The 26,281-nt window shown below is 42.4% G+C and overlaps 2 protein-coding genes across 3 annotated transcripts in view; both read right to left on the bottom strand.

The window, feature by feature from the left end:
- LOC117533163 (zinc finger protein 665-like) overlaps nt 1-26,281 on the bottom strand; it is a gene marked incomplete at its 3' end in the record, with an annotated part of 136,044 nt that overhangs the window by 83,113 nt on the left and 26,650 nt on the right. The gene's annotated exons all lie outside the window — the stretch shown is intronic.
- On the bottom strand, nt 4,132-22,400 carry LOC117533159 (zinc finger protein 79-like). 2 transcript variants are annotated; one of them, XM_034196802.1, is made up of 2 exons: nt 21,989-22,400; nt 4,132-5,803 (listed from the first exon to the last, which is right to left on the bottom strand). In XM_034196802.1, exon 2 carries the CDS (start codon nt 5,587-5,589, stop codon nt 4,744-4,746), a length of 846 nt encoding a protein of 281 aa, XP_034052693.1. In that variant the 5' UTR covers nt 5,590-5,803; nt 21,989-22,400; the 3' UTR covers nt 4,132-4,743. The 2 variants fall into 2 exon arrangements, with proteins under 2 accessions (XP_034052693.1, XP_034052694.1); XM_034196803.1 differs by lacking the exon at nt 21,989-22,400 and adding an exon at nt 21,420-21,974.

Raw genomic sequence — 26,281 nt, forward strand, 5'->3', positions numbered from 1 at the left:
ACGAAATTGTGACACCTTCACGTCTCCCAGCATGGTCGTCATGTTCACGTCTTGCCGTGATACCGGGTTGAAAATGAAGCACTGCACCCACAACTACAGAAACACTTACCAACAGCAAAGTTCTCCACCAAATGGCACACCCTTTATTTATAGTACAAGACACTTTGTCCAGCCAACTACACACCATAGTGCTTTATCTAAAGCGCACTCCTCTGTTATGGCGTTCTGTATTTAGAGAATTCTGCATATAAAGATTGTTCAAGTCTACACAAATATGTGCAGAAACACAAGTATACTGTTGTTATGCTTTGTGTTCTCCAAAAGAGAAAAGGTGCTACATTCATGCACAACACACAGATGTGTCCACCAAAATGACGCCTCTGTCTTCTTACCCATACTCCTCTCTGTTTTTCACTTTCAATAAGCATGAACAATTTGTATTGATCACATTTAGGCAAGGCAAGTTTATTTATATAGCACTTTTCAACACAAGGCAATTCAAAGTGCTTTACAAAAAATGAAAGACATTAAGAAAATGGCATTTAAAATCAGTCATTAAAAAGAAAAGCTAATAAAATAAACATTAAAAGAAAAAAATACATGGATAAAAGTTAAAGTGCAGTTTAAGATATGAATAGTTCAATTAAAAGCAGCGACAAAAAGAAAAGTCTTCTTGCTGGATTTGAAAGTAGTCAGAGTTGCAGCGGACCTGCAGGTTTCTGGGAGTTTGTTCCAGATATTTGGAGCATAATAACTGAACGCTGCTTCTCCATGTTTAGTTCTGACTCTGGGGACAGAAAGCTGACCAGTCCCTGAAGACCTGAGAGATCTGGATGGTTCATCATTTAGCAGGAGGTCAGAAATGTATTTTGGGCCTAAACCATTCAGTGCTTTATAAACCAGCAGCAGTATTTAGAAATCTATTCTTTGACACACAGAAAGCCAGTGTAAAGACTTCAGAACTGGAGTGATGTGATCCACTTTCTTAGTGTTAGTGAGGACTCGAGCAGCGGCGTTCTGAATCAGCTGCAGCTTCCTAATAGATGTTTTAGTGAGACCTGTGAAGACACCATTGCAGTAGTCGAGTCTACTGAAGATAAAAGCATGGACAAGCTTTTCCAAATCCTGCTGTGACATTAGTCTTTTAATCCTAGATATATTCTTTAGGTGATAGTAGGCTGATTTAGTAACTGTTTTAATGTGACTGTTGAAACTCAGGTCAGAGTCCATGACTACACCTAGAGTTCTGGCTCTATCTGTTGTTTTGAACATTGCAGACTGAAGCTCAGCGCTAACTTTTATACGTTCTGACTTGGCTCCAAAAACCATTACCTCAGTTTTATCTTTGTTTAATTGGAGAAAGTTCTGACACATCCAGTCATTGATTTGTTCAATGCACTTACTCAGTGTTTGAATTGGAGCATAGTCTCCTGGTGAAATTGCTACGTACATTTGTGTGTCATCTGCATAGCTATGGTAACTTATTTTGTTGTTTTTCATTATCTGAGCCAGTGGTAGCATGTAGATGTTAAAGAGAAGAGGCCCCAGGATGGAGCCTTGAGGAACCCCACATGTCATATTTGTCAACTCAGATGTGTATTTACCTATAGAAACAAAGTTGTTTCTGTCCTTTAAGTAGGATTCAAACCAATTTAGAACTGTTTCCGAAAGTCCCACCCAGTTTTCCAGTCGGTCTAGTAATATGCTGTGGTCAACAGTGTCAAACGCAGCACTGAGATCTAATAATACTAACACTGAAGTTCTGCCACTGTCTGTGTTTAAGTGGATGTCATTAAAGACCTTTACAAGAGCAGTCTCAGTGCTGTGGTTTGGACGAAAGCCTGACTGGAACACATCCAAACAGTTATTTAAATGCAAGAAATTACTCAACTGTTGAAAAACAACTTTTTCAATTATTTTACCTAGAAATGGGAGGTTTGATATGGGCCTGTAATTGTTCATTACTGAAGCATCTAGATTATTCTTTTTTAAGAGCGGTTTAATGACTGCAGTTTTCAGGGCCTGTGGAAAAATACCTGAGTGAAGAGACTTGTTTACTATATGAAGTAGATCTGAGGCCATGCAACGAAAAACATCTTTGAAAAATCCTGTTGGAATAGTATCAAGGCAGCAGGAGGAGGATTTCAGAAGTTGAATAATGTCCTCTAGGTTTTTATCATTAATCTGATGGAATTGTGTCATGGTGTTTGAATTGATATTAGGTGGACACAGAGACAACACATTTGCTGTTCCTGATGCAGAGGCACTGACTGCTTGTCTGATTTTCTGAATTTTGTCAGTGAAAAAGGCAAAATCATTGCACGCCCTGGTGGATAGAAATTCAGAGGCTACTGACACTGGGGGGTTAGTTAGTCTGTCGACGGTCACAAACAAGGCACGTGCGTTGTTTTTGTTTTTGGCAATGATGTCAGAGAAGAAAGACTGTCGGGCAAATTTCAATTCCAAATTATAAAGGCCAAGTCTCTCTTTATAGATTTCAAAGTGAACCTGGAGATTTGTTTTTCGCCACCTAGGTTCAGCTTGTCAACACTCTCTTTTTTCTGTTCTCACGGTCATGGCCTTTCTCCATGGAGATATTTTCTTCCCAGTCAATTCCTTTACCTTAGTTGGAGCAATGGCATATATAACATTTTTAATTTTTGAATTAAAATGATCTACTAGCTCATTTACTGAGATGTTAGCAGGGGCAAGTGTGGAAGAAAAATTCGGAGTAAACACCTCTTTTTGAACATTTTTGTGAACAGAAATAGAGCTCTCAAAGAAAACACAGGAATGGTCAGAGAGTGCAACATCAGTCACCACAACCTTAGAGATATTCAGACCCTTTGAGATAATTAAGTCCAGAGTGTGCCCCTTATTGTGCGTGGGCTCCGTCACATGCTGAGTCAGTCCATAGTTATCAAGAACACAAAACAGTTCTTTAGCCCCTCTGTCCTGGGGGTTGTCAACATGGATGTTAAAATCACCAACAATGACTAGACGGTCAAAGTCAATACACACTATAGACAGCAGTTCAGTAAAGTCATCAAAATAGCTTGCACAGTATTTGGGTGGTCTATAGATATTTAGGAACAGAGCTCGAGAGGAGCATTTCAGCTGAAGGGCCACATATTCAAAAGAATCAAAGTTTCCATACGATGTCTTCCTGCTTTGAAGGGAATCATTGAACAGAATAGCAACTCCACCTCCTTTCTTATGCGTTCTTTCCTGACTCATAAAACTAAAGTTGGGAGGGGTTGATTCGATAAGAACAGCTGCACTGTTATCTTGTTCAATCCAAGTTTCTGTTAAAAACATAAAATCGAGATTGTGCTCAGTGATAAAATCATTGATTAAAAATGTTTTTCCTGCCAAAGACCTGACATTTTATAAAGCTAGTTTAAGTTTGTTAAACACACTATCAGTCATGTTTTTTGCAACAAGCTGTGGCTGACATGGAATCACTGCTAAATTAGATACACTCACACAAACGTTTGAGCGCTTCCTGTTTCTAAGATGATTCACCGCTCTTAATATATTACCTATCAACACAGATATCGGCAAAGCTATAGGCAGGCAGGGCCCCGGCATGTCCTGGAAAGAGTTGAGAGTGCCATACGCCCTTGAGCATGGACCCAGCACATATCAGTTTGCAGCGTTTTGTACACACACATCCTTATCAGGCTTCGGAGACTGCAGATGCTTTCTTGAAGGGAGATAGTTGACGTAGGCACGGTGATGAAGACGGGGGAGATGGTGCTTATTTTATTTAAAAATAAACTGCAACTACTGAGCACATATTGTTTATCCTTTATTTTATTTTTTAACAATATGATTTGTTGATTACAGCGTACTCTAACTTATTCTGTATATCTCATGTGTGTACCATAGAAACTCTGGAGGTAAGTATATTGTTGATGTTTATATGCATATAGTTATCTCTTTTTTATAATAGTTTCAGCTTCAGTGCAATGCCTTGTTTATTACTTGTTTCTACAACTAAATATATAAGTACATCTAATCTCATCTAAATAAACCTTCAATATTAAAGAGCAGAAAGAATGACATTTAAAAAGGCTAGTGTAGATTAAGACGGGTATAAAAAGCAAGAACACGAGTTACAATTCAGTGTTCGATATGAAAAAGTATTTTATTTCTGCTTCCACCCTGATTCAACGGAGGTGAAAGGACTTCAATTTGCATTTAACAGAACACCAACAATGAAACACATGAGCCCGAACTACAGTTCCAAAAAGCAGGAATAATCCTAACATTCCATCTGAACTCTGAACTCTAAATGAGCTGATTGTAATCTGCTGCAAAACACAAACAATATGCAGGAATGCGAGTCTGTTTCAAAGGCCTTTTTCTTTTAGTTTGGTTTGATGATATAAACAGAATCAAACTGGAAACATCGTACACATTCTCTATATCAATAAGTCATTGGTTCTTCTTTTAGACCAGAACAGACTGATAACTCAACAGGAACTATCAACAACATCCCAATGGAAGTTTAAAGTCACAACATTTCATTAAACAAACAGATTATTAGAGAAACTACTCTGCAGATTAATCAGTCAGTGGTTATAGTACACATCAGAAAAGTAGTATGACAAAAACATGAAACATATTCAAAACTTCTGTTGATAAAGATGGAGTTTAGATGAAGTCATGTTTGAACATTGTCAAACAGAGTTTATACAGACAGACAGATTTTTCTCATGTGAATTGTCGAAGGACTAATTAATTGTCCTCTTTTTTTATTGCAGATTTTACTTGGAAAATGTCAGGTTCAGAAGAGCCTCCAGGGTTGTCCTCAGTCTCTGGTTGTAAATGTCTCTCTGGATCTGAGTTCCTGGCTGGTTCTGGTCCTCCACAGTCCTCTCCATCAGCTTCTGTTTCCATGTGTTCAGCTGAGCTGCTGGCTGGAGGCTCTGCCTCTCTGTTCTCCTCAGTTTGAGTTTGATGAAGCTGTGAGGACTGACGACCAACACACTTATGGCTTTTGACCTGATGACTCTGTGTGAATCTTTTGTCACAAACACTGCAGCTGAATGGTTTCTCTCCTGTGTGGTTTCTCATGTGTGTCTTTAAATCTCCACTCTGTGTAAAAGATTTCTCACAGACTGAGCATCTGAATGGTTTATTTCCTGTGTGGAATCTCATGTGTCTCTTTAAATCTCCACTCTGTGCAAAAGATTTCTTACAGACTGAACAGCCAAATGGTTTCTCTCCGGTATGAATTATGATATGTCTATTCAGACTTGACTTGCGGCCAAATCCTTTCGCACACTGAGAGCATCTAAAGTGTTTCTTTCCAGTCCTACGTCTTGAATCACTGAAAGGGTCTTGTTTATTTCTCTGAGAGTTTGAACCTGGTTCTCTGGTCTCCTTCCAATCTCCACTGTCTTCAGTGTCAGGTTCAGAAGAGTCTCCAGGGTTGTCCTCAGTCTCTGGTTGTAAATGTCTCTCTGGATCTGAGTTCCTGGCTGGTTCTGGTCCTCCACAGTCCTCTCCATCCAGCTTCTGTTTCCAGGTGTTCAGTTTGTCTTTGATGAAGCTGAGAGGACTGAGGTTTCTCTTCATCATCTTCACTCTTCACAGGGACAGGAGTGAATGTGGACTTGGTGATATCAGCCTCCTCCAGCCCTTGAAGCTGCTCTCCCTCCTGACTGCTCCAGAGTTCCTCCTGTTCCTCTTTAATGTGTGGGGGGGGGCTCTGGGTCCTCCTGGTCCAGACTGGAGCTCCACTCCTGCTGCTCAGGGGGAACCTCTTCTTCAACCACCACCAGCTGCTGGACGTCTGCAGGAAACAGGAAACAGATATTCAGAGAAACTGTAGAGTATTAGAATTTAAAATCTAACCACCATTAACACTTCATTAACTTTGAAGCCCTTATCCATTAATTATTTAAATGCTTTTCAAGATGCCCTGGAGAGTTTCAGGACAACAGGTGAGTTAGTACTGTTGCTGATCTAAAACGTAGTTTCACTGCCGCTTAGCAAGGCGTCGGCTGTTCACGTAGTGTGAGGCCTTACCCCTAGATTCCACCGGGTCCGTCTGTGTCGTGTTACGGCTGTGTTGTGTTACGGCTGCGCCGCGGCGTCCGCAAGAATCGCGGCCACTCTAGTCAATGGTTGCTATTCCACCAGACGCGCCGGGTTACGGCTCAGAAGCGTCTCGGTGCTGGGCTCCGCTCAAAATAGGATTGGAGTCTATTTTTCGACGCGAAGCGTTGCAGAGGCGCCGGGCAGGAAGTGGACCGGTCAGAGCATCCGGCCCATCCCTCAAATAAACTAATTTTGCAGACCCTATCCCTCCGTAGTCTTTCAAGTAGGAGGAGGAATGCCAGCGTTCTCCTCCGGTTTACAGGCACTGTGTAAATTGTATATATATATATATATATATATATATATATAGAATAATTATGATGATGAATGCATTTTTGAATACATCTTTGATTCATGTCGTTTATAACAGGGATATTACAATTATTATTAACTTTGTCTGTACAAATAGTTGAATTTAGTCTACCTACATTGTAAATGTATTATCTCTTCGATTTACACACGGCATCTATTGCACGTCTGTCCGTCCTGGGAGAGGGATCCCTCCTCTGTTGCTCTCCCTGAGGTTTCTCCCATGTTCCCTTTAAACTGTGGGTTTTCTCCGGAAGTTTTTCCTTGTACGATGTGAGGGTCTAAGGACAGAGGGTGTCGTTTTTTTCTCATACTGATATTCTGAACAATCTATTGCTAGTGCTATTGTATTAGCTGTAAAGTGTCTCTACTGTAGGCTATTTTTATTATACAGTGGGGCAAAAAAGTATTTAGTCAGCCACCAATTGTGCAAGTTCTCCCACTTAAAAAGATGAGGCCTGTAATTTTCATCCATGTACACTTCAACTCTGAGAGACAGAATGAGGGGAAAGAATCCAGGAAATCGCATTGTAGGATTTTTAATGAATGAATTGGTAAATTCCAAGGTAAAATAAGTATTTGGTCACCTACAAACAAACAAGATTTCTGGCTCTCACAGACCTGTAACTTCTTCTTTAAGAGCCTCCTCTGTCCTCCACTCGTTAACTGTATTAATGGCACCTGTTTGAACTTGTTATCAGTATAAAAGACACCTGTCCACAACCTCAAACAGTCACACTCCAAACTCCACTATAGCCAAGACCAAAGAGCTGTCAAAGGACACCAGAAACACAATTGTAGACCTGCACCAGGCTGGGAAGACTGAATCTGCAATAGGTAAGCAGCTTGGTGTGAAGAAATCAACTGTGGGAGCAATTATTAGAAAATGGAAGACATACAAGACTGATAACACACTGATAATCTCCCTCGATCTGGGGCTCCACGCAAGATCTCACCCCGTGGGGTCAAAATGATCACAAGAACGGTGAGCAAAAATCCCAGAACCACACGGGGGGACCGAGTCAATGACCTGCAGAGAGCTGGGACCAAAGTAACAAAGGCTACCATCAGTAACACACTACGCCGCCAGGGACTCAAATCCTGCAGTGCCAGACGTGTCCCCCTGCTTAAGCCAGTACATGTCCAGGCCCGTCTGAAGTTTGCTAGAGAGCATTTAGATGATCCAGAAGAGGATTGGGAGAATGTCATATGGTCAGATGAAACCAAAATAGAACTTTTTGGTAAAAACTCAACTAGACGTGTTTGGAGGAGAAAGAATCCTGAGTTGCATCCAAAGAACACCTACTGTGAAACATGGGGGTGGAAACATCAAGCTTTGGGGCTGTGTTTCTGCAAAGGGACCAGGACGACTGATCCGTGTAAAGGAAAGAACGAATGGGGCCATGTATCGTGAGATGTTGAGTGACAACCTCCTTCCATCAGCAAGGGCTTGAAGATGAAACGTGGCTGGGTCTTTCAGCCGTGACAATGATCCCAAACACACCGCCCGGGCAACAAAGGAGTGGCTTCGTAAGAAGCATTTCAAGGTCCTGGAGTGGCCTAGCCAGTCTCCAGATCTCAACCCCATAGAAAATCTTTGGAGGGAGTTGAAAGTCCGTGTTGCCCAGTGACAGCCCCAAAACATCACTGCTCTAGAGGAGATCTGCATGGAGGAATGGGCCAACATACCAGCAACAGTGTGTGAACACCTTGTGAAGACTTACAGAAAACATTTGACCTCTGTCATTGCCAATGAGAAAAATAAAGAGCTTTTTGAACAGTAGTACTGAAAATTATTTGAGAGAAACCATACGAGTGAACGCTGGCACGACTGGCTGCCGCTGCTCTCTGGAACTACGGAGTATTACTCCAATTATCTAGTTTCTTTGTCACTATTTTTTCTGTTTTCTCAGCAATTAGAACAGCAGCCTACCCTCCCGACAATATCAGTGACTTGATCCCTTGTTTTAACTTGCAATCGTGTGTGTTTTGGACCACCGATTTACCGGCTTCCTACCTGGCTAGCTCCCCTGCCTCGCCTAGCCGCCGCTGCTATCATACCGGGACCTGTATCTGGTAGCTTCACCATCCAGGTAACGATGTGGATCAACAGGCTGCTGGTATGGAGTATCCTCGCATGGATTATATCCTTCATAGTCCATCCAGTAACACCGATACTTCAATACTCAGCTGTCAAACTTTTCCAACTGCGATTCCACCTGTCAGAGCCCCCACCGACATTGCTTCACCTGGACATCCCTCATCATGCTCGTCGAAAATACATCCACCGCGGATCCCGTCGGAGCTTCAACTTCGATGACACAAAACCAATTCCATCCTTCTGTTCCTCAAATCCTCGTCCCGCAAGAAGATCCACCGGACGGTCTATTGACCACAGCTCGCTAGCAAACCTGGCCAGGTGTGCTAGTGCTGGCGTCAAACCTGACAGAAATGATCTCGCCATCGGGCTATTCAACATCCGCTCGCTCAACAACAAGGGACTTCTACTTCATGATCTACTGGAAGATCGTAAGTTTGATTTGATATGTCTGACTGAGACGTGGCAACAGCCCAATGACTTTACGCAGCTTAATCAAACTATCCCACCTGGATTTGTTTACACCAGCAAATCCCGTCCCTCTGGCAGGGGCGGTGGTCTCGCGATACTTTACAACGAGAAGTGGAAAGTATCTGCACTGACAGTTCCTGTGAATACTTCCTTTGAGTCCATTGCTCTGCAAATCAATGGGCCAATTCCAACAATTCTTGCCACTGTCTATCGTCCACCCAAGGCCAATAATGACTTTTTAAATGAAGTCTCTGCTTTTTTTACTTCCCTATCTTCTCTCTCCCCTAATATAATAGTGCTAGGTGATTTTAATATTCACATGGACAATGTCAACAATAGTCTCACAAAGGACTTTACATCATGCCTGGACAGTTTTGGACTACAGCAATATATTGACTTTCCCACACACTCCAAAGGTCATATACTTGATCTGATCTGCTGCTCTGGTGTAACTCCTCTGAACTGCTCTGCATTCGATTTGCCCATTTCTGACCACAAGTTTGTAACCTTCAATGTCAAGTTAAAATTACCCAAAGCAAATATGTCACGTTCCATCTCATTCTGCAACATTAAGAATATTAACACGTCTGCTTTTTCTAATGGAATTAACAACCTCCCCTGCAAAGACTGCCTATCAACCACCGATGAGCTGGTCTCCCATTACAATGATGGACTCCAGAACCTTTTAAACATACATGCACCTCTGAAAACCCGGTCTGTCTCTTTCACCCGCTCTGCCCCCTGGTATACACCTGAGTTACGCCAGCTCAAAGCTAAAGGTCGTCGTCTTGAACGCCTGTACACCAAAACTGGCCTTGTAGTGCACAAGGACATGTACAACAGCCACATACTCGCCTATAAGGATGCTCTTTCCTCTGCTAAAACAGCATACTATGCCAATTAGGTTAGGTGAAGGAAACACCAGAACTCTGTTCTCTACAGTCAACAGCATTCTACAGCCACCGGCCTCTCTTGCACCCCACCTGTACTCAACCTCTCAATGTAACACCTTCATGACCTTTTTCAATGCCAAAATCAAAAATATTCACCAGCAACTGACCTCCTCCAGCTATACATCACTTCACTCAACTCCGTATGCTCCCTTCTCCTCCCCACTATCCAGCTTCGAACTTCCCACTATCGCTGAAATATCAAATCTCATTCGGAAATCAAAATCATCCACCTGCCAGCTTGACCCCCTTCCTACCCACCTAGTTAAAGCATGTCTACCTTCTCTCTCCGCTTTAATTACCGAGATAATTCACTCCTCCCTTACCTCTGGTCTCGTCCCCTCATCCCTCAAAACAGGTGCAATAACCCCTATTCTCAAGAAACCTGGTGCGGACCCCAACAACTTGAATAATTTCCGCCCAATCTCTAATTTACCATTTGTCTCCAAGATACTCGAAAAAACAGTTGCAGCCCAAGTCCACACTCATCTGAACAACAATAATCTTTTTGAAGAATTTCAGTCTGGCTTCCGCTCCTCACACAGTACAGAGACGGCCATGGTTAAAATCACAAACGATCTCCTAGTAGCAGCTGACTCTGGGTTCTTATCGATACTCATCCTCCTTGACCTGACTGCAGCCTTTGACACCATCTCACACCAAATCCTCCTTGACAGATTATCTTCCATTGGTATCACTGGCACATCCCACACCTGGTTTAGATCTTTCCTCTCCGGCCGTACTCACTTTGTCCAACTCAAACACTTCAAATCACAGTCCCATCCAGTCTTCACTGGTGTTCCTCAGGGTTCTGTCTTGGGCCCCCTCCTATTTATCATCTACCTCCTACCTCTCGGCCATATCTTCAGAAAATACGCAATCCAATTTCACTGCTACGCGGATGACACCCAGCTCTATTTTTCCACCAAACCCACTTCCACTCTCCCCCCCACTGCCCTTTCCGACTGCTTACTGGAAATCAAATCCTGGTTCTCATCCAACTTCTTAAAACTCAACAGTGATAAAACCGAGTTTCTCCTAGTTGGCTCCAAGTCCACTCTGGCTAAAACTGACAAATTCTTCCTCACTATTGACAATTCCACAGTCTCACCCTCCCCCCAAGTTAAGAGTCTGGGTGTCATCCTTGACAGCACCTTATCATTTGAAGCTCACATCAACAACATCACTCGATCTGCCTACTTCCACCTCCGCAATATTAACCGCCTCCGCCCGTCACTCACACCCAACAGCACCGCCATCCTCGTCCACGCCCTCGTTACGTCCCGTATCGATTATTGCAACTCCATCCTCTCTGGTCTTCCTCAGAAATCCCTACGTAAGCTCCAACAGGTCCAAAACTCAGCTGCCCGTATCATCACCAGAACTCCTTTCATTAATCATATCACTCCGGTTCTCCAACAACTCCATTGGCTCCCCGTTAAGCACCACATAGACTTCAAAGTGTTGCTCCTCACCTTCAAGGCCCTTCACACTCTTGCCCCTCCATATCTCTCTGAGCTCCTTCACATCTACACTCCCTCTCGTACTCTCCGATCCTCCTCTGCCTTCCAACTCACTGTACCTTCTGCCCGCCTGATCACCATGGGATCACGAGCCTTCAGCCACTCTGCCCCCCGTATCTGGAACTCTCTCCCACAAGACATCCGCAATATGGACTCCCTCCCACCCTTCAAATCCAGCCTGAAAACACACCTTTTTAAACTGGCGTATTCTATTTCTTAATCTCTGCTAAACTGATTGTTGTTTTTAAGTCTCTGGTTTTTTTAAGTCTCTGTTATTGAAGTATTTTTTTTTTAAGTCTTGTATTACTGTGTGCTCTTCTTTGTTGATTGTCTTTAATTATCTGTAAGGTGTCCTTGAGAGCTTTGAAAGGCGCCCATAAATAAAATGCATTATTATTATTATTAACAAAGGGTATATACACTGAACAAAAATATAAATGCAACACTTTTGTTTTTGCTCCCATTTTTCATGAGATGAACTCAAAGATCTAAAACATTTTCTATAAACACAAAATAACCATTTCTCTCAAATATTGTTCACAAATCTGAAAGAATCTGTGATAGTGAGCACTTCTCCTTTGCCGAGATAATCCATCCCCCCTCACAGGTGTGGCATATCAAGATGCTGATTAGACAGCATGATTATTGCACAGGTGTGCCTTAGGCTGGCCACAATAAAAGGCCACTCTGAAACGTGCAGTTTTGCTTTATTGGGGGGGGTCTGAAAACCAGTCAGTATCTGGTGTGACCACCATTTGCCTCACGCAGTGCAACACATGTCCTTCATAGAGAGATGATCAGGTTGTTGATTGTGGCCTGTGGAATGTTGGTCCACTCCTCTTCAATGGCTGAGCCAAGCTGCTGGATATAGGCAGGAACTGGAACACGCTGTCGTATACGCCAATCCAGAGCATCCCAAACATGCTCAATGGGTGACATGTCCGCTGAGTATGCTGGCCATGCAAGAACTGGGATGTTTTCAGCCTCCAGGAATTGTGTACAGATCCTTGCAACATGGGGCCGTGCATTATCATGCTGCAACATGAGGTGATGGTCGTGGATGAATGGCACAACAATGGGCCTCAGGATCTCGTCACGGTATCTCTGTGCATTCACAATGCCATCAATAAAATGCACCTGTGTTTGTCGTCCATAACATACGCCTGCCCATACCATAACCCCACCACCACCATGGGACATCAGAGAATCGCTCACCCACACGACGCCACACACGCTGTCTGCCATCTGCCCTGAACAGTGAAAACCGGGATTCATCCGTGAAGAGAACACCTCTCCAACGTGCTAGACGCCATCGAATGTGAGCATTTGCCCACTCAAGTTGGTTATGACGACGAACCGGAGTCAGGTCGAGACCCCGATGAGGACGACGAGCATGCAGATGAGCTTCCCTGAGACGGTTTCTGACAGCAGAAATTCTTTGGTTATGCAAAGCGATTGTTGCAGCAGCTGTCCGAGTGGCTGGTCTCAGACCATCTTGGAGGTGAACATGCTGGATGTGGAGGTCCTGGGCTGGTGTGGTTACACGTGGTCTGCGGTTGTGAGGCCGGTTGGATGTACTGCCAAATTCTCTGAAACGCCTTTGGAGACGGCTTATGGTAGAGAAATGAACATTCAATTCACGGGCAACAGCTCTGGTGGACATTCCTGCTGTCAGCATGCCAATTTCACGCTCCCTCAAAACTTGCGACATCTGTGGCATTGTGCTGTGTGATAAAACTGAACATTTCAGAGTGGCCTTTTATTGTGGCCAGCCTAAGGCACACCTGTGCAATAATCATGCTGTCTAATCAGCATCTTGATATGCCACACCTGTGAGGTGGGATGGATTATCTCAGCAAAGGAGAAGTGCTCACTATCACAGATTTTTTCAGATTTGTGAACAATATTTGAGAGAAATGGTTATTTTGTGTATATAGAATTTTTTTTAGATCTTTGAGTTCATCTCATGAAAAATGGGAGCAAAAACAAAAGTGTTGCATTTATATTTTTGCTCAGTGTAACAAAGTATTGAGATGAACTTGTTATTGACAAATACTTATTTTCCACCATAATTTGCAAATAAATTCTTTTAAAAAAATCCTACAATGTGATTTCCTGGATTCTTTCCCCCCATTCTGTCTCTCACAGTTGAAGTGTACCTAGGATGAAAATTACAGGCCTCTCATATTTTTAAGTGGGAGAACTTGCACAATTGGTGGCTGACTAAATACTTTTTTGCCCCACTGTATGTACAGCACTTTGGCTCGACCAAAAATCGTTTATAAATGTGCTATATAAATAAAACTTGATTTGATTAAATCGACACTAAAGACTAACTTCTTCTCCCTGGCCTTCTAGTCAGAGTGGAGCACGACTCCTGACATTTCCTTGTGTTTGATTTTTATATTTGCTGTTGTAATTTATTATCTTGTGTTTGCTATCGCAGTAAAGTGTTTTTTATTATATGTACAGCACTTTGACTCGACCAACAATCGTTTTTAAAATGTGCTATATAAATAAAACTTGATTTGATTTAATTCAGATATTCGTTATTTATTTTATAAATTTGGCTGCACTGCGGCTGCCAAATTGAATTTATTGAAATCTCCAATATCAACGTAAGAGCTTGTGCCTCTTCGGGGGGTGCTAACACTTAACCATAAACTTTATCGTTTACTTTCTCCGTCTTTAAATGTAGATATGACTTTTCTCCGTTAATCTCCGTCACGTTGTTTCCATAGCAACAACAACTTCCTGCCAACAGCGCTAACTCTCCTTCAAAATAAAAGCATGTCCATACAAAATAGGAAGCCAAGCCAAATTACACTTAAGACATATACTACTGCAACGAAAGTAACAAACACAATGCGATATCGTTTTAAATTTCAAAGAACACAAATTATTTACATTAACAAATAAGTATAAAACAACAATACTGTAGAATAACTAAATGAATGTCGGCGTGAATAAACCGAAATACACATGTTGAAGCGGTTCACTGCTGGTTACTACGCACCCCCCCCCCCCCCTCTCTCTCTCACATTTCGGGCTTTTCTCAAAATGCTGAAGTTTTCTGAAAAATCTCCAAATTCTGACTTTTCCTCAAAATGCTGACTATTTTCTCAAAATCCTGACTTTTTCCCCCAAAATTCTCACTTTTTGTGAAATGATGATTTTTTTTTTTTTAATCTCTAAATGCTGGCCTTTTCAAATAACCTCTGAATTTTGACTTCTTTTTTAAACCACAAAATTCTGAATAATTTTCTCAAAATCTAACTTTTTTTCTGAAAAATGTCAGATGATAGAAAGGCAACAGTAACTCAAATAACAACTTCTTAACAAGTTAGGAGACAGCCCCTTAACTCAGGAGGAAGATGATGAAGAAAGAAGAAATGCCCACACAGTTGTTGGCAGATCTCCCTTCACATATGAGTTTAGGAAGGTCATGGAGGAGGTACAGGGAGAGCTTGAAAAACAGGAGGTCGAAACCCCACAGGATGAAAATCCATACTTTTGCCCTGGCATTGTTGATGTCCTTTTTGACAACTATCTAGGGATTTTCCCTTTTGGAGTGGGCTGCTGTTGGGGAATTTGAAAAGATATGCAACTGACACAGAGGAAGACACATTTGGCCAAAGTAAAACTTGGGACACAAACTGCCATGTGGAGTGGAGTGTTAAGTTTGGAGTAGTCAAACATTCTATTCTAAAAAAGCAGAGACGACTGAGGCCAGCGACATTCACCAGAAAAACGTATGGCTCTCTACAGGGGAGGTACAGAGAACACATAATGGCACATCACTTATCTGAAAAGTTACTCCTCAAACCAATGCTACCAAAAGACATCAGTCAATCTAAGGGAGGTTGGGCAAAGAGAGATGGAGCTATTAAAAAAATATACATTGCTATTAAAAAGTATTGTAATACATTACTCATATACTGTGACAGAGTTAAGACTAAAATGTGTATCTCATGCAGCCCCATTTTGTAAATGCATCTTTGCCTCAGGATTGCTTTAAAAATGCTTCTTTTAGTTTTAATGTCTTCATGTTCTTCATCTATATCATAGGGAAACAATATAACATGTAGTCCATAATAAGTACTCATTCAACCATTTCTCATTGGTGGTCGCTACTGCTCCACTAAAGATTTGAGTCTTCTGACCCCAAATTGTGCAACTTTCTTTCATCTGATCTGACCTCTTTCAATTATTTCAATACTCTTAAAGGTGGGGTAGGTAATTTTGGAGAAACCAGCTCGAGTGCGCTAGAATTTGAAAATACACAGCCGGAAGAAATCTGCCACTTCCTCACAGAGCCCCTTTTCCAACACACACGAACGCGCACATGACCAATGAGGGCACGAGATAAGTTTGTGCACAGGTGGAAGGCTGACAGGCAGGTAGGCCATCCAGTTACTTTAGCCGGCTCAGATGATTGGTCGTGCTTTTTACAGCGCCACGGCTTCCACAGATGACATGTTTTTATGGATTTATTGTCAAAGCACTTAAGATATTCATTGCTATCGGGATGTTAAGAGCATTCCATGGAATATAACAAAAAGTGTATCTCGAGCCGGTTTCTCAAACTTACCGACCCCACCTTTAAAGAGCCTGTGACAGCATCCCAACAACTGTTGTGCAATGAAATATTGGGCTACTAGTAATCTCGAACCGTCAGTTTAAAAAAGAAAAAGCGATACCGTTCCGTTAAATATCAATAATTTCGAACATCGCGGGGAAATTCCTTCGACTCATTTTGAAGTTTTGGGGGAAGCCGGAAGTGACGTCAATGCGGGAACGCTTCACTGTGCGGCGAGAGAGCCAAACACGGACAAAGTGTGTTGTCATGCGTAGAAATGGTGAATTACTGAGTTTAGGCACGCTAATAACGTTTTAATGAAGTTGACTACAGTATATTCATATTTGTCAGTGCTTTCATGTCAATTCGGCGAAGATAAACATAAATGATCGTGGTGAAGATGATGATTACATTAGGATTACAAATCGGTAGTGAGAGCTACTGAATTTCCTCCCGTAGGATGTGATATAAAAACAAATGGATTATTTTTGTAGTTGTAAACTCAAGTGGATGAAACTACATTTATTAGTGCTTTCATGTCAATTCGGCGAACATATGATACATTAAATGATCGTGAGAATGATGATTACAAATCGTTTGTTTGAGCCGGTCTGCATTTCCTGATGAGAAAACAAACCGATGCTTTTTGTAGTCGTACACCAACATGGATTAAACGTGTGGTTTTTTTTACCACAATGTTGGGGAAATTAATGGATAAAATGCACGGATTATTATTATTATTATTCCCACTCCGATCGGGACACCAGGTCCACCGTTTCCCCGCAGCGAGGCTCCCCCCGTTGACAGTTTACGTGGGCTGGGTGCAGTGGCGGACTGGCCATCGGGACGAATCCCGATGGGCCGGTACCGAAGTGGGCCGGTCGGATAAGTCACTATAGCACATTCCCCATAGGCGGCGCGTGAGGCTCAGGTTTGGGAAGGCTAAATAACTTTTGTTACGCCTCCGGCGTCTATAGAAAAGAGATCAACTCAGTGTGCGGAGTTTAAATCTCTCAAGTCATATTACAGGATAAAGGAAATACAGTTTAAACTGCCGTATGCAGAGAAGACGCCGACGTGTCGCACTTATCATTCATATTACATCATCAATCAGATCATCGATCATATAATATCATAATATATCATATATTTCCTTATCTGAGTCAGCTGAGCCGTGTCTGGCCGTGCAACACTCACAGTGTCACATACTGTATGCAGAAGTATTATTTTAAGCAACACATTATGTTGACGAAACACTCGAGTCAAATGTAATTAAAGTCAGATCCACTCGTGTCTTAGACGTGAACGCGCTCTCAGCTGGAGAGAGAAACCCTGGCTTGATTTCCCGAGTTGATAACCAGCGTCGTAGGACCGCTTAGCGAGATCTCGTTTGTTAGTTTGTTGTTGTTAGTTTGTGTGTTACTCAAACATATCCAGGGTCTGTTGAACTGGCTTCGTAGCACAGAGCACAGGTGGCTAGCAGCGCTAATGTCAAAGACACAGACATTATACATTATATTTGTATTTTACCAGGATGCAGTGACACAAATATTTACATATTTACATTTACTATCTACAGCACCCGCCGCCCCTGACATCCCCACGTTGACAATTTACTAGCGGTACCGAAGTGGGCCGGTCGAGAGTCCCGGGATGATTTTTAGTCCCATTCCACCACTGGCTACATGACCGTATGATCGCCCATATTGACGCACCTAATTCCTAAACTTCTAACAGATACAACATAAAGCGATCCTTCAGGCTCATATGAGCTCTCAGACACGTTCAACATTAAACTGTCATCGCTGTTTGAGCTTGCTGCTGTGTGCGCCATCGTGCGTTTACATGCAGATGCTGGGATCCTGAACGGTGCAGCTGGAGCGCTGTGCCCGCAATGACGTCACACATAATTTGGCGGGACTTGAAGAATCCCCGAGCAGATCCAGGAAATGGTCAACATTGAAGGGCAGATTAATGGTTATCAAAGTACAAATATCCAAAATCAGTTCAGTAACGGTTTTCAAGGGGACAATATTTACTCAAATTGATGGGTTTGGATGATGGGGGAAACTCGTGTCACAGGCTCTTTAAGTCTTTAAATATACCCATTTAAAATGGGTATTTATTATTTTTACTATTACTTTTAATTGCTTGTTTAACAGTTGAAGTTATTTTAATAATGTGAATCTATAAGTTAACTGTGGTTTTCTGAAGAAAAGCTGATACATTAGTGTTGCTGCTAACGTTTTGAAAAAGGTTTGGTTTAAGTTTGAGGAATCCACTATCATCCCTGTTCCCAATTCTAATCAAATATCCTGCCTCAATGACTACAGACCCATAGCCCTCACATCTGTGGCGATGAAATCATTTGAGCGCATCATTCTCAGGCACCTAAAAACCAGCACCTCCCCCCTCATGGATCCATATCAATTTGCTTACAGAACCAACAGATCCGTGGATGACGCTGTCAACCTGGCAATCCATCACACTCTACAACACCTGGAATCCCCCAACACCTACGCCCCCATCTTGTTCCTGGACTTCAGCTCCGCTTTCAACACCATCAACCCGGAAAAACTCTTCAATAAACTAATGGACATGAACACTGACCCCTGCATCTGTCACTGGATCCACAGCTTCCTCTGGAACAGACAACGGGTCAAAATAAACAACTCCACATCTCAGTACAGGAGCTCCACAAGGCTGTGTCCTATCCCCCTGGTTATTCTCACTCTACACAAACCAACTCACATCTCAGCACCCCACAGTCAACATATATAAATACGCAGATGACACAAAAATAACAGGACTCATCTCAAATAATAATGAAACACAATACCTCACTCAGATCCATCAAGCAGTCACCTGGTGCTCAGAAAACAACCTCCTACTTAACACAGCAAAAACCCAAGAAATAATCATCGACTTCAGGCGAAAGCCACAGCCCAAATCACCTCTATCTCTCTCCGGCAAACTCATTTCCACCACAGAATCACTCACATGTCTTGGCACTCACATAAGCAATAACCTCAAATGGAAGACCAACACAGACCACATCTACAAAAAAGCCAACCAAAGGCTATTCTTTCTGCGGCAGCTCAAGAAATACAGAGTGAGGAAACATCTCCTAATCCAGTTCTACACAGCCATCATCCAAAGCATCCTCACATCATCCATCACAGTCTGGTACAGCAGTTCAGACAACCTCTCCTGGAATAAACTTCAACGTATCATCAATAAAGCATCAAAAATCACCTGCAGTCCCCTTCCATCACTCAAATCACTTCACCACCAACGAACTGTCACAAGGGCAAAGCAAATCATTTCTTCCCCTTTGCAATACGGATACTAAATGGACTCTAAATAACCCCAATGAACAATCCACCACACATTGAACTTATGTATATATGCCATGATGTATGTATTTGCCCTGTGCTGTGTGTTGTACTTTTTATTGTCTGTTGAATTGTATGGAACAAGCTGTAATACTCTGCACTGAACACAAATAATTGCACCAGCCTGGCTGTGTGGTCATTAAAGATTCTAATCTAAATGTAAAAATAGTTTTCCTATTGTTCTATAGAGAGTATTTCAAGATGCGCCGGAACAGACTGGGAAAAGAGGACTGGGTAAACATCAAATGGCAGCCTGGAAAGATAACCCACGCCTTCCAGAAAGATGCCACCAGTTGTGGAGCCTTTGTCATGCAGGTGATTCAATGCAACATGTTGTGTTCATTAATAAAAGCTTTTTATTTGAATGGGAAATTCAAACACACGTCATAACGTCATGTTATTTTACCATCTGTCCAGATGGCCAAGATGACAGTGACGGAATTTCAGAAAATACCACGGACGTTTCACATCAACTCATCAAAACAATGTCTTCAACATCTACGAAGAGACGTGGCAGAAGAAACTCTCAGCGGATCAGGTATTAGCCAAAAATATGAAATGAATATATGGACGGCTTCCTGTAAATTGAACCTGTTATTTGTTCAGTTTCAAAGGATGACTTCTGTTCCTTCTGTGGAACTGAGGACCTGCCCACAACTGCTGTTGATGCTGTTTGGGTGAGACGACATGATGAATTGTTTTGAAACTCCAGAAGATAATCTGAATAATAGATCATATATAGATCATCTGGAGTTAGATTTCAGGAATAACATAAAAGTAATGAAATACTGTATACTTTTATGCATTACAGGTTTCCTTTTGTTTTTCTTATCATTTGTGAACGTTTTAGCAAAGTACAGATAAACCTGAATAACAGCAAGTCTTTATACAACAAAATATGTATCATTCTTACAAGTGTCATACACTTGACATTTTCTTCATATCTTTGTTGTATTTGTCCCCATGTAGATTCAGAGTGAAACTTGTGGAAGACGGTTTCACACGCAGTGCCTCGGAGTGACTGCTGCACCAATACCAAAGAAAGATACCCCGTGGTATTGTGTGTTGTGTATCCTCCCTAACTAAAGAGGCTAGAGGTGAGTTTGTGTAACTTTTACCAGAGGTACCAGGATTTGGGGAGGTAAGGCTTGTAGTTTTAACTCCTACCCAGGGCTCGAGCTTAAGGACGTCCCGTCGTTGAAAAAAATAGTGTCGGGGAGGATACAAAATAATTTTTGGGACGAGAGTTAAAATAAAAATACCCTGCTAACTCTACTACAAACGGCGATGAAAATGAAACCGACTGCACGTTTTGTGTAGCACACCGTTATTAAACCTCCTTGTCAACATAAACACACACACACAAAACATTTAGCATATTAGAGTAACTTTCTCGTTTGTTTAAATATATTTGGCCTTTGTTTATGTGATTGAATGATTTACTCAAATAAAAAGGTCGATGAATTATCATCTAATGATTTGTATGATGTTTTATTTATGTTAAAGGTCACTTTGAATGATTTTACCTAATGATAATGTAGAAAAACTAATATTTTAAATTCGGGACAGTACACATTAATTTCGGGACGGCTTAGATTGTATTTCGGGACGGTTCCGGGAGGATGGTGAAAAAAGTTAGTCGAGAGCTCCTACCACAATAGAAGTAGTACTCCGCCTTATAAACGGCATGTGGGGGGAAATCCAGCCCAGCCAGTGATTTCGAATCGACAAAATTAAAGCTGAATTTTGTACAAAACAAACAAAATCCAGAAAAAAAGCTTTGCTAAAGATTTGGGGGAAAAAGTAATGATTAATAATCACCTGTCCATAGTTTTAAATTCCTTTGAGTTCCTGCTCATTTTGTGGTAGAAAGGAATGAGGAAGTAGACAAATTAGCTAAACTATCGTTAAAAAGACAGTCAACAGACATACAAACACCATTAGGTAATACAGAGGTTAAAACCATTATTAATGTTCAATTACGGAAAACTTGGCAAGAATACTGTGATGTCAGCGATACAGGAAGGCATCTCTACAGCATCCAGAAACATGTAGGGGTCGAAGACGAAGCAGGAGCCCACGGGAAGAAAAGGTAGTTACGCGGTTAAGGACACACAGGACTAAACCAGAAACTCACATAATTGGCATGCACCCCACTGGACTCTGTGCAGATTGCAATAAACCGGAAACCGTCAAACAGACAGACTGCCACAAATTCAAAAATGAGAGGAGAGTGCTAGCTACTAAGTTAGCTCACGGAAAACTCAGCCTTACTGTGGGGAATCTGCTGGGGACATCAGAGGAAGTCTTTAAACTGCTGAAAACATTCTTAAAAACGACTGGAATTAGAGAAAGAATTTAGGATTATTTTAATTTTCCTGCCAATCTACTGCTCCACACTCCTGTCCAGCAGGTGGCGGTAACGCACCCATGTGTTGGTTGCCAACCGAAGAAGAATAAAGAGAGTGTTAATAAAAAGTATAAAGTTATATCTAAACTAACTTCACCGCGGTGTCTAAAGTGATAATAGAGAGTATAAAGAGGGAACAGACCTGCTCTGTGGATCTGAAGCTGAGGCTGTAAAACAGCGTCCAGTAGTTTCCGGTGTCTCTCGTTCTCCTGTTTTGAACGAGACAGTTCCTCCTCGTACTCTGCTATCGTTCTTTCAAACAGAACAAAGATGTCTTCAGCAGCCGCAGTGAGTCGCTGCTTCACCAACGAGAGCAGCACAACACTCATGTTTACTAAATCACCACTTCCTGTTTCTCTCACTCTGTGTTGCTAGCATGCTAAGCTAGCATGCTAACTTAGCTTCTAGAGTCCGAGCTAAAGGCTTCAGAAGAAAGAGCACAAAGTCAAAGGTTCATCCAGACACACAGACTTTGGATGGATCAGCTGCTCACATACACTTCCTCAGGAACACCGAGAGAGAACCATGGATGTAGCTGGTTCCCAGTTAGAAAAGAGCGGGACCATCACTTCCGGTGCAAAGGACTTCAAAATAAAAGCGGCTATTATTTCCCCTTAGACAATACCTAAACCTTTAAGATACACAGACGTGGAGCTGCGGAGAGAAACCAGTTTATTTCATATATTATATGTATTCCCCCTCTTCCCGTAATATAATATTTGTAAGAAGAGAAAGGTGAAGACAGAAAACTGTGGGTTTTATTGTGAAGACCAGCACCGGAAGTTGTGTTTCAGGGTCACCATTAGCATATTAGCACGTTAGCTGGGGATAAACAAGAAACCCTGGTTTCCGGTCGAATTGTCCAAAAATCAGCTCCTCTCGTCTTTTCGCCTTGGTTAGGAAAAGACTGATTTTTGGACAGTTTGTCTCTGCATGAGTTTTAAAAGTGTCTCTGACTCTTTACAGTCTCAACAAGTGTATCTCTGTTATCAGGGATAACAGCTAATGCATCATGGGGGTTGTAGTTTTAATAAACTCTATAGAGATCCAGGGCAAGAAACAAACAGTGCCATCAAGGGGTGGAGCTACAGCAACACATGGAGGCAATACAACCTGGAACTTCAATAAAAGAGAACGACTAATATAATAGAGAGAATAAATACATAAATAATTAAATACTTATCCTGAGGGAAGAATTGGTTTTGTGACATATAATACATTTATAATTTTTTAATTAAATAAGATTGTGACGGAGCGGGTCAGAGAGTGACTTAATATTTAAAAGCAAAGGTTTAAAAAAGGTATAAACAACATGTATGGTAAACAAAAACACCCTGAAGACTCTGGCAGGAGCACTCATTTAAGGGTACTATGACTATGCTTGCACGTCATGGTACCATAGCACCTCCAAGGCGCTAAAAATAAAACTTCAAACATCGCAAAATAATCTGGTCAGACTACTGCTTGACCTTTCATCTAGAACCCACCTCACCCCTGCCCACTTTGACAACCTAGGATGGCTTAGAGTAGACGACAGAGTACAGCTACTTGCAATGGGCCTGGTCTACAAGATCCACTACACCTCTATGGTACCCATGTACATGTCAAAATTCTTCCCAAAGGTCAAGGAATACCATGATCATAACACCAGAGGGAGCTCCACAAATCATGTGAAACCCAGATTTGGCACAAAAAAGGGGGAATACACGTTTCGCAATGATGCCACATCAAGGTGGAACGCTCTTCCCACAACTGTAAAGGAAAGTAAAACTATACTTACCTTCAAAATCTCTCTTAAAGATCACCTTCGGGGGAGAGCATTGCAAAACTGGCCCCGGTAATGGTACAAATCTCAACCTGTAGTACAATGGACAGCTTCCCCCCCCATCTATGTATATACTCGCATTTTAGACTCTGTTACTAACTGTATATCTGTAGACTTGGTATGTCTTAAATGTCCGGTTAGGATGTATTAGAACGAAATCTAAAATGAAAATTGTAAATAAGCAATCTGTATGTAAAAAACCACCTGTATGTAAATTGTAAATAAGCAATCTGTATGTCAAATATGTCTTATATGTCTTATATGACATGATGAATTGGAAATGGGGGACCCTGATGTAAACAAGACGAAAGTCTTTCTCTGGTCTGCATCCCCTTAACAATTGTATGTTTTGAGCTGTACTGTACTGTACCCAATATACAAGCTGCTAATAAACTTTTCAATCAATCAATCAATCAATCAATCAATCAATCAATCAATATAGCCTCATTATATGCTCAAATTATATCATATTAATATTACAATTTTTAATAATTATATGAAATAATATTAATATTAAATAATATTAATATTGAATAATAAGGACACAGATGTGTGGCCAATTCACTATTTCATTCATTTTAGTGATTGACATTACTGTGCATGATATTGTATTCCTTGAAGTTGGTTATTTAATACTGGACAAGTGCTCTCATAATGACTATTAGAATCATTTGTTGGTTAGACCACATGGCATTGATTGAATGTCTGAGCTGCATGTGCATTGGCACTTCTTTTTGTTTACAGCCAGGCACAGGCAACCATTTTTGACTATACCCATTTGCTATACTATTGTACTGACTCCTACATATCCACTTTGACACACTTCACACGGACATTTTTAAGAAACCTTAACTAAAGGAAGGTTTCATTTTGCACCTTACTCCTGTTGTCCATCTCTTTTATGTTATGGCTTGACTCTGGGGAATCTAGCCTTAACAGTATACAGTATATGAGCATAGTAGATGTATCATTTATCTGTAGGCTACAAGGGTGGCCCGCATGTGTGGGCGGCGGCCCGGTGTGGGCCGGTGCGTCTGAATGTCCCGGGCTGAATTTGTGTCCCAGTACGCCCCTGGAGTCAGGACTCAGAGAGACACGAGGAGAGCTGGAGCTTTGATGGAGACAGGACTCAGAGAGACACAAGGAGAGCTGGAGCTTTGATGGAGTCAGGACTCAGAGAGACACAAGGAGAGCCGGAGCTCTGATGGAGTCAGGACTCAGAGACACGAGGAGAGCTGGAGCTTTGATGGAGTCAGGACTCAGAGAGACACGAGGAGAGCTGGAGCTCTGATGGAGTCAGGACTCAGAGAGACACGAGGAGAGATGGAGCTCTGATGGAGTCAGGACTCAGAGAGACACGAGGAGAGCTGGAGCTTTGATGGAGTCAGGACTCAGAGAGACACGAGGAGAGCTGGAGCTTTGATGGAGTCAGGACTCAGAGACACGAGGAGAGCTGGAGCTCTGATGGAGTCAGGACTCAGAGACACAAGGAGAGCTGGAGCTTTGATGGAGTCAGGACTCAGAGAGACACGAGGAGAGCTGGAGCTCTGATGGAGTCAGGACTCAGAGAGACACGAGGAGAGCTGGAGCTTTGATGGAGTCAGGACTCAGAGACACGAGGAGAGCTGGAGCTCTGATGGAGTCAGGACTCAGAGACACGAGGAGAGCTGGAGCTCTGATGGAGTCAGGACTCAGAGACACAAGGAGAGCTGGAGCTTTGATGGAGTCAGGACTCAGAGAGACACGAGGAGAGCTGGAGCTTTGACGGAGTCAGGACTCAGAGAGACACGAGGAGAGATGGAGCTTTGATTGAGTAAGGACTAAGAGAGACACGAGGAGAGCTGGAGCTTTGATGGAGTCAGGACTCAGAGAGACACGAGGAGAGCTGGAGCTTTGATTGAGTCAGGACTCAGAGAGACACGAGGAGAGCTGGAGCTCTGATGGAGTCAGGACTCAGAGAGACATGAGGAGAGCTGGAGCTCTGATGGAGTCAGGACTCCTCAAAGAGACACGAGGAGAGCTGGAGCTCTGATGGAGTCAGGACTCAGAGAGACATGAGGAGAGCTGGAGCTCTGATGGAGTCAGGACTCCTCAAAGAGACACGAGGAGAGCTGGAGCTTTGATGGAGTCAGGACTCAGAGACACAAGGAGAGCTGGAGCTCTGATGGAGTCAGGACTCAGAGAGACACAAGGAGAGCTGGAGCTCTGATGGAGTCAGGACTCAGAGAGACACGAGGAGAGCTGGAGCTCTGATGGAGTCAGGACTCAGAGAGACACGAGGAGAGCTGGAGCTTTGATGGAGTCAGGACTCAGAGAGACACGAGGAGAGCTGGAGCTTTGATGGAGTCAGGACTCAGAGAGACACGAGGAGAGCTGGAGCTCTGATGGAGTCAGGACTCAGAGAGACACAAGGAGAGCTGGAGCTCTGATGGAGTCAGGACTCAGAGAGACACGAGGAGAGCTGGAGCTTTGATGGAGTCAGGACTCAGAGAGACACGAGGAGAGCTGGAGCTCTGATGGAGTCAGGACTCAGAGAGACACGAGGAGAGCTTGGATGAATATGTCAGGGCTCTGAGTAATATTATCCAAGTCTTGTCTACACAGGTTCAG

The sequence above is a fragment of the Gymnodraco acuticeps genome, unplaced genomic scaffold (genome assembly GCF_902827175.1).
Source record: "Gymnodraco acuticeps unplaced genomic scaffold, fGymAcu1.1, whole genome shotgun sequence".
Classification (NCBI taxonomy): domain Eukaryota; kingdom Metazoa; phylum Chordata; class Actinopteri; order Perciformes; family Bathydraconidae; genus Gymnodraco; species Gymnodraco acuticeps.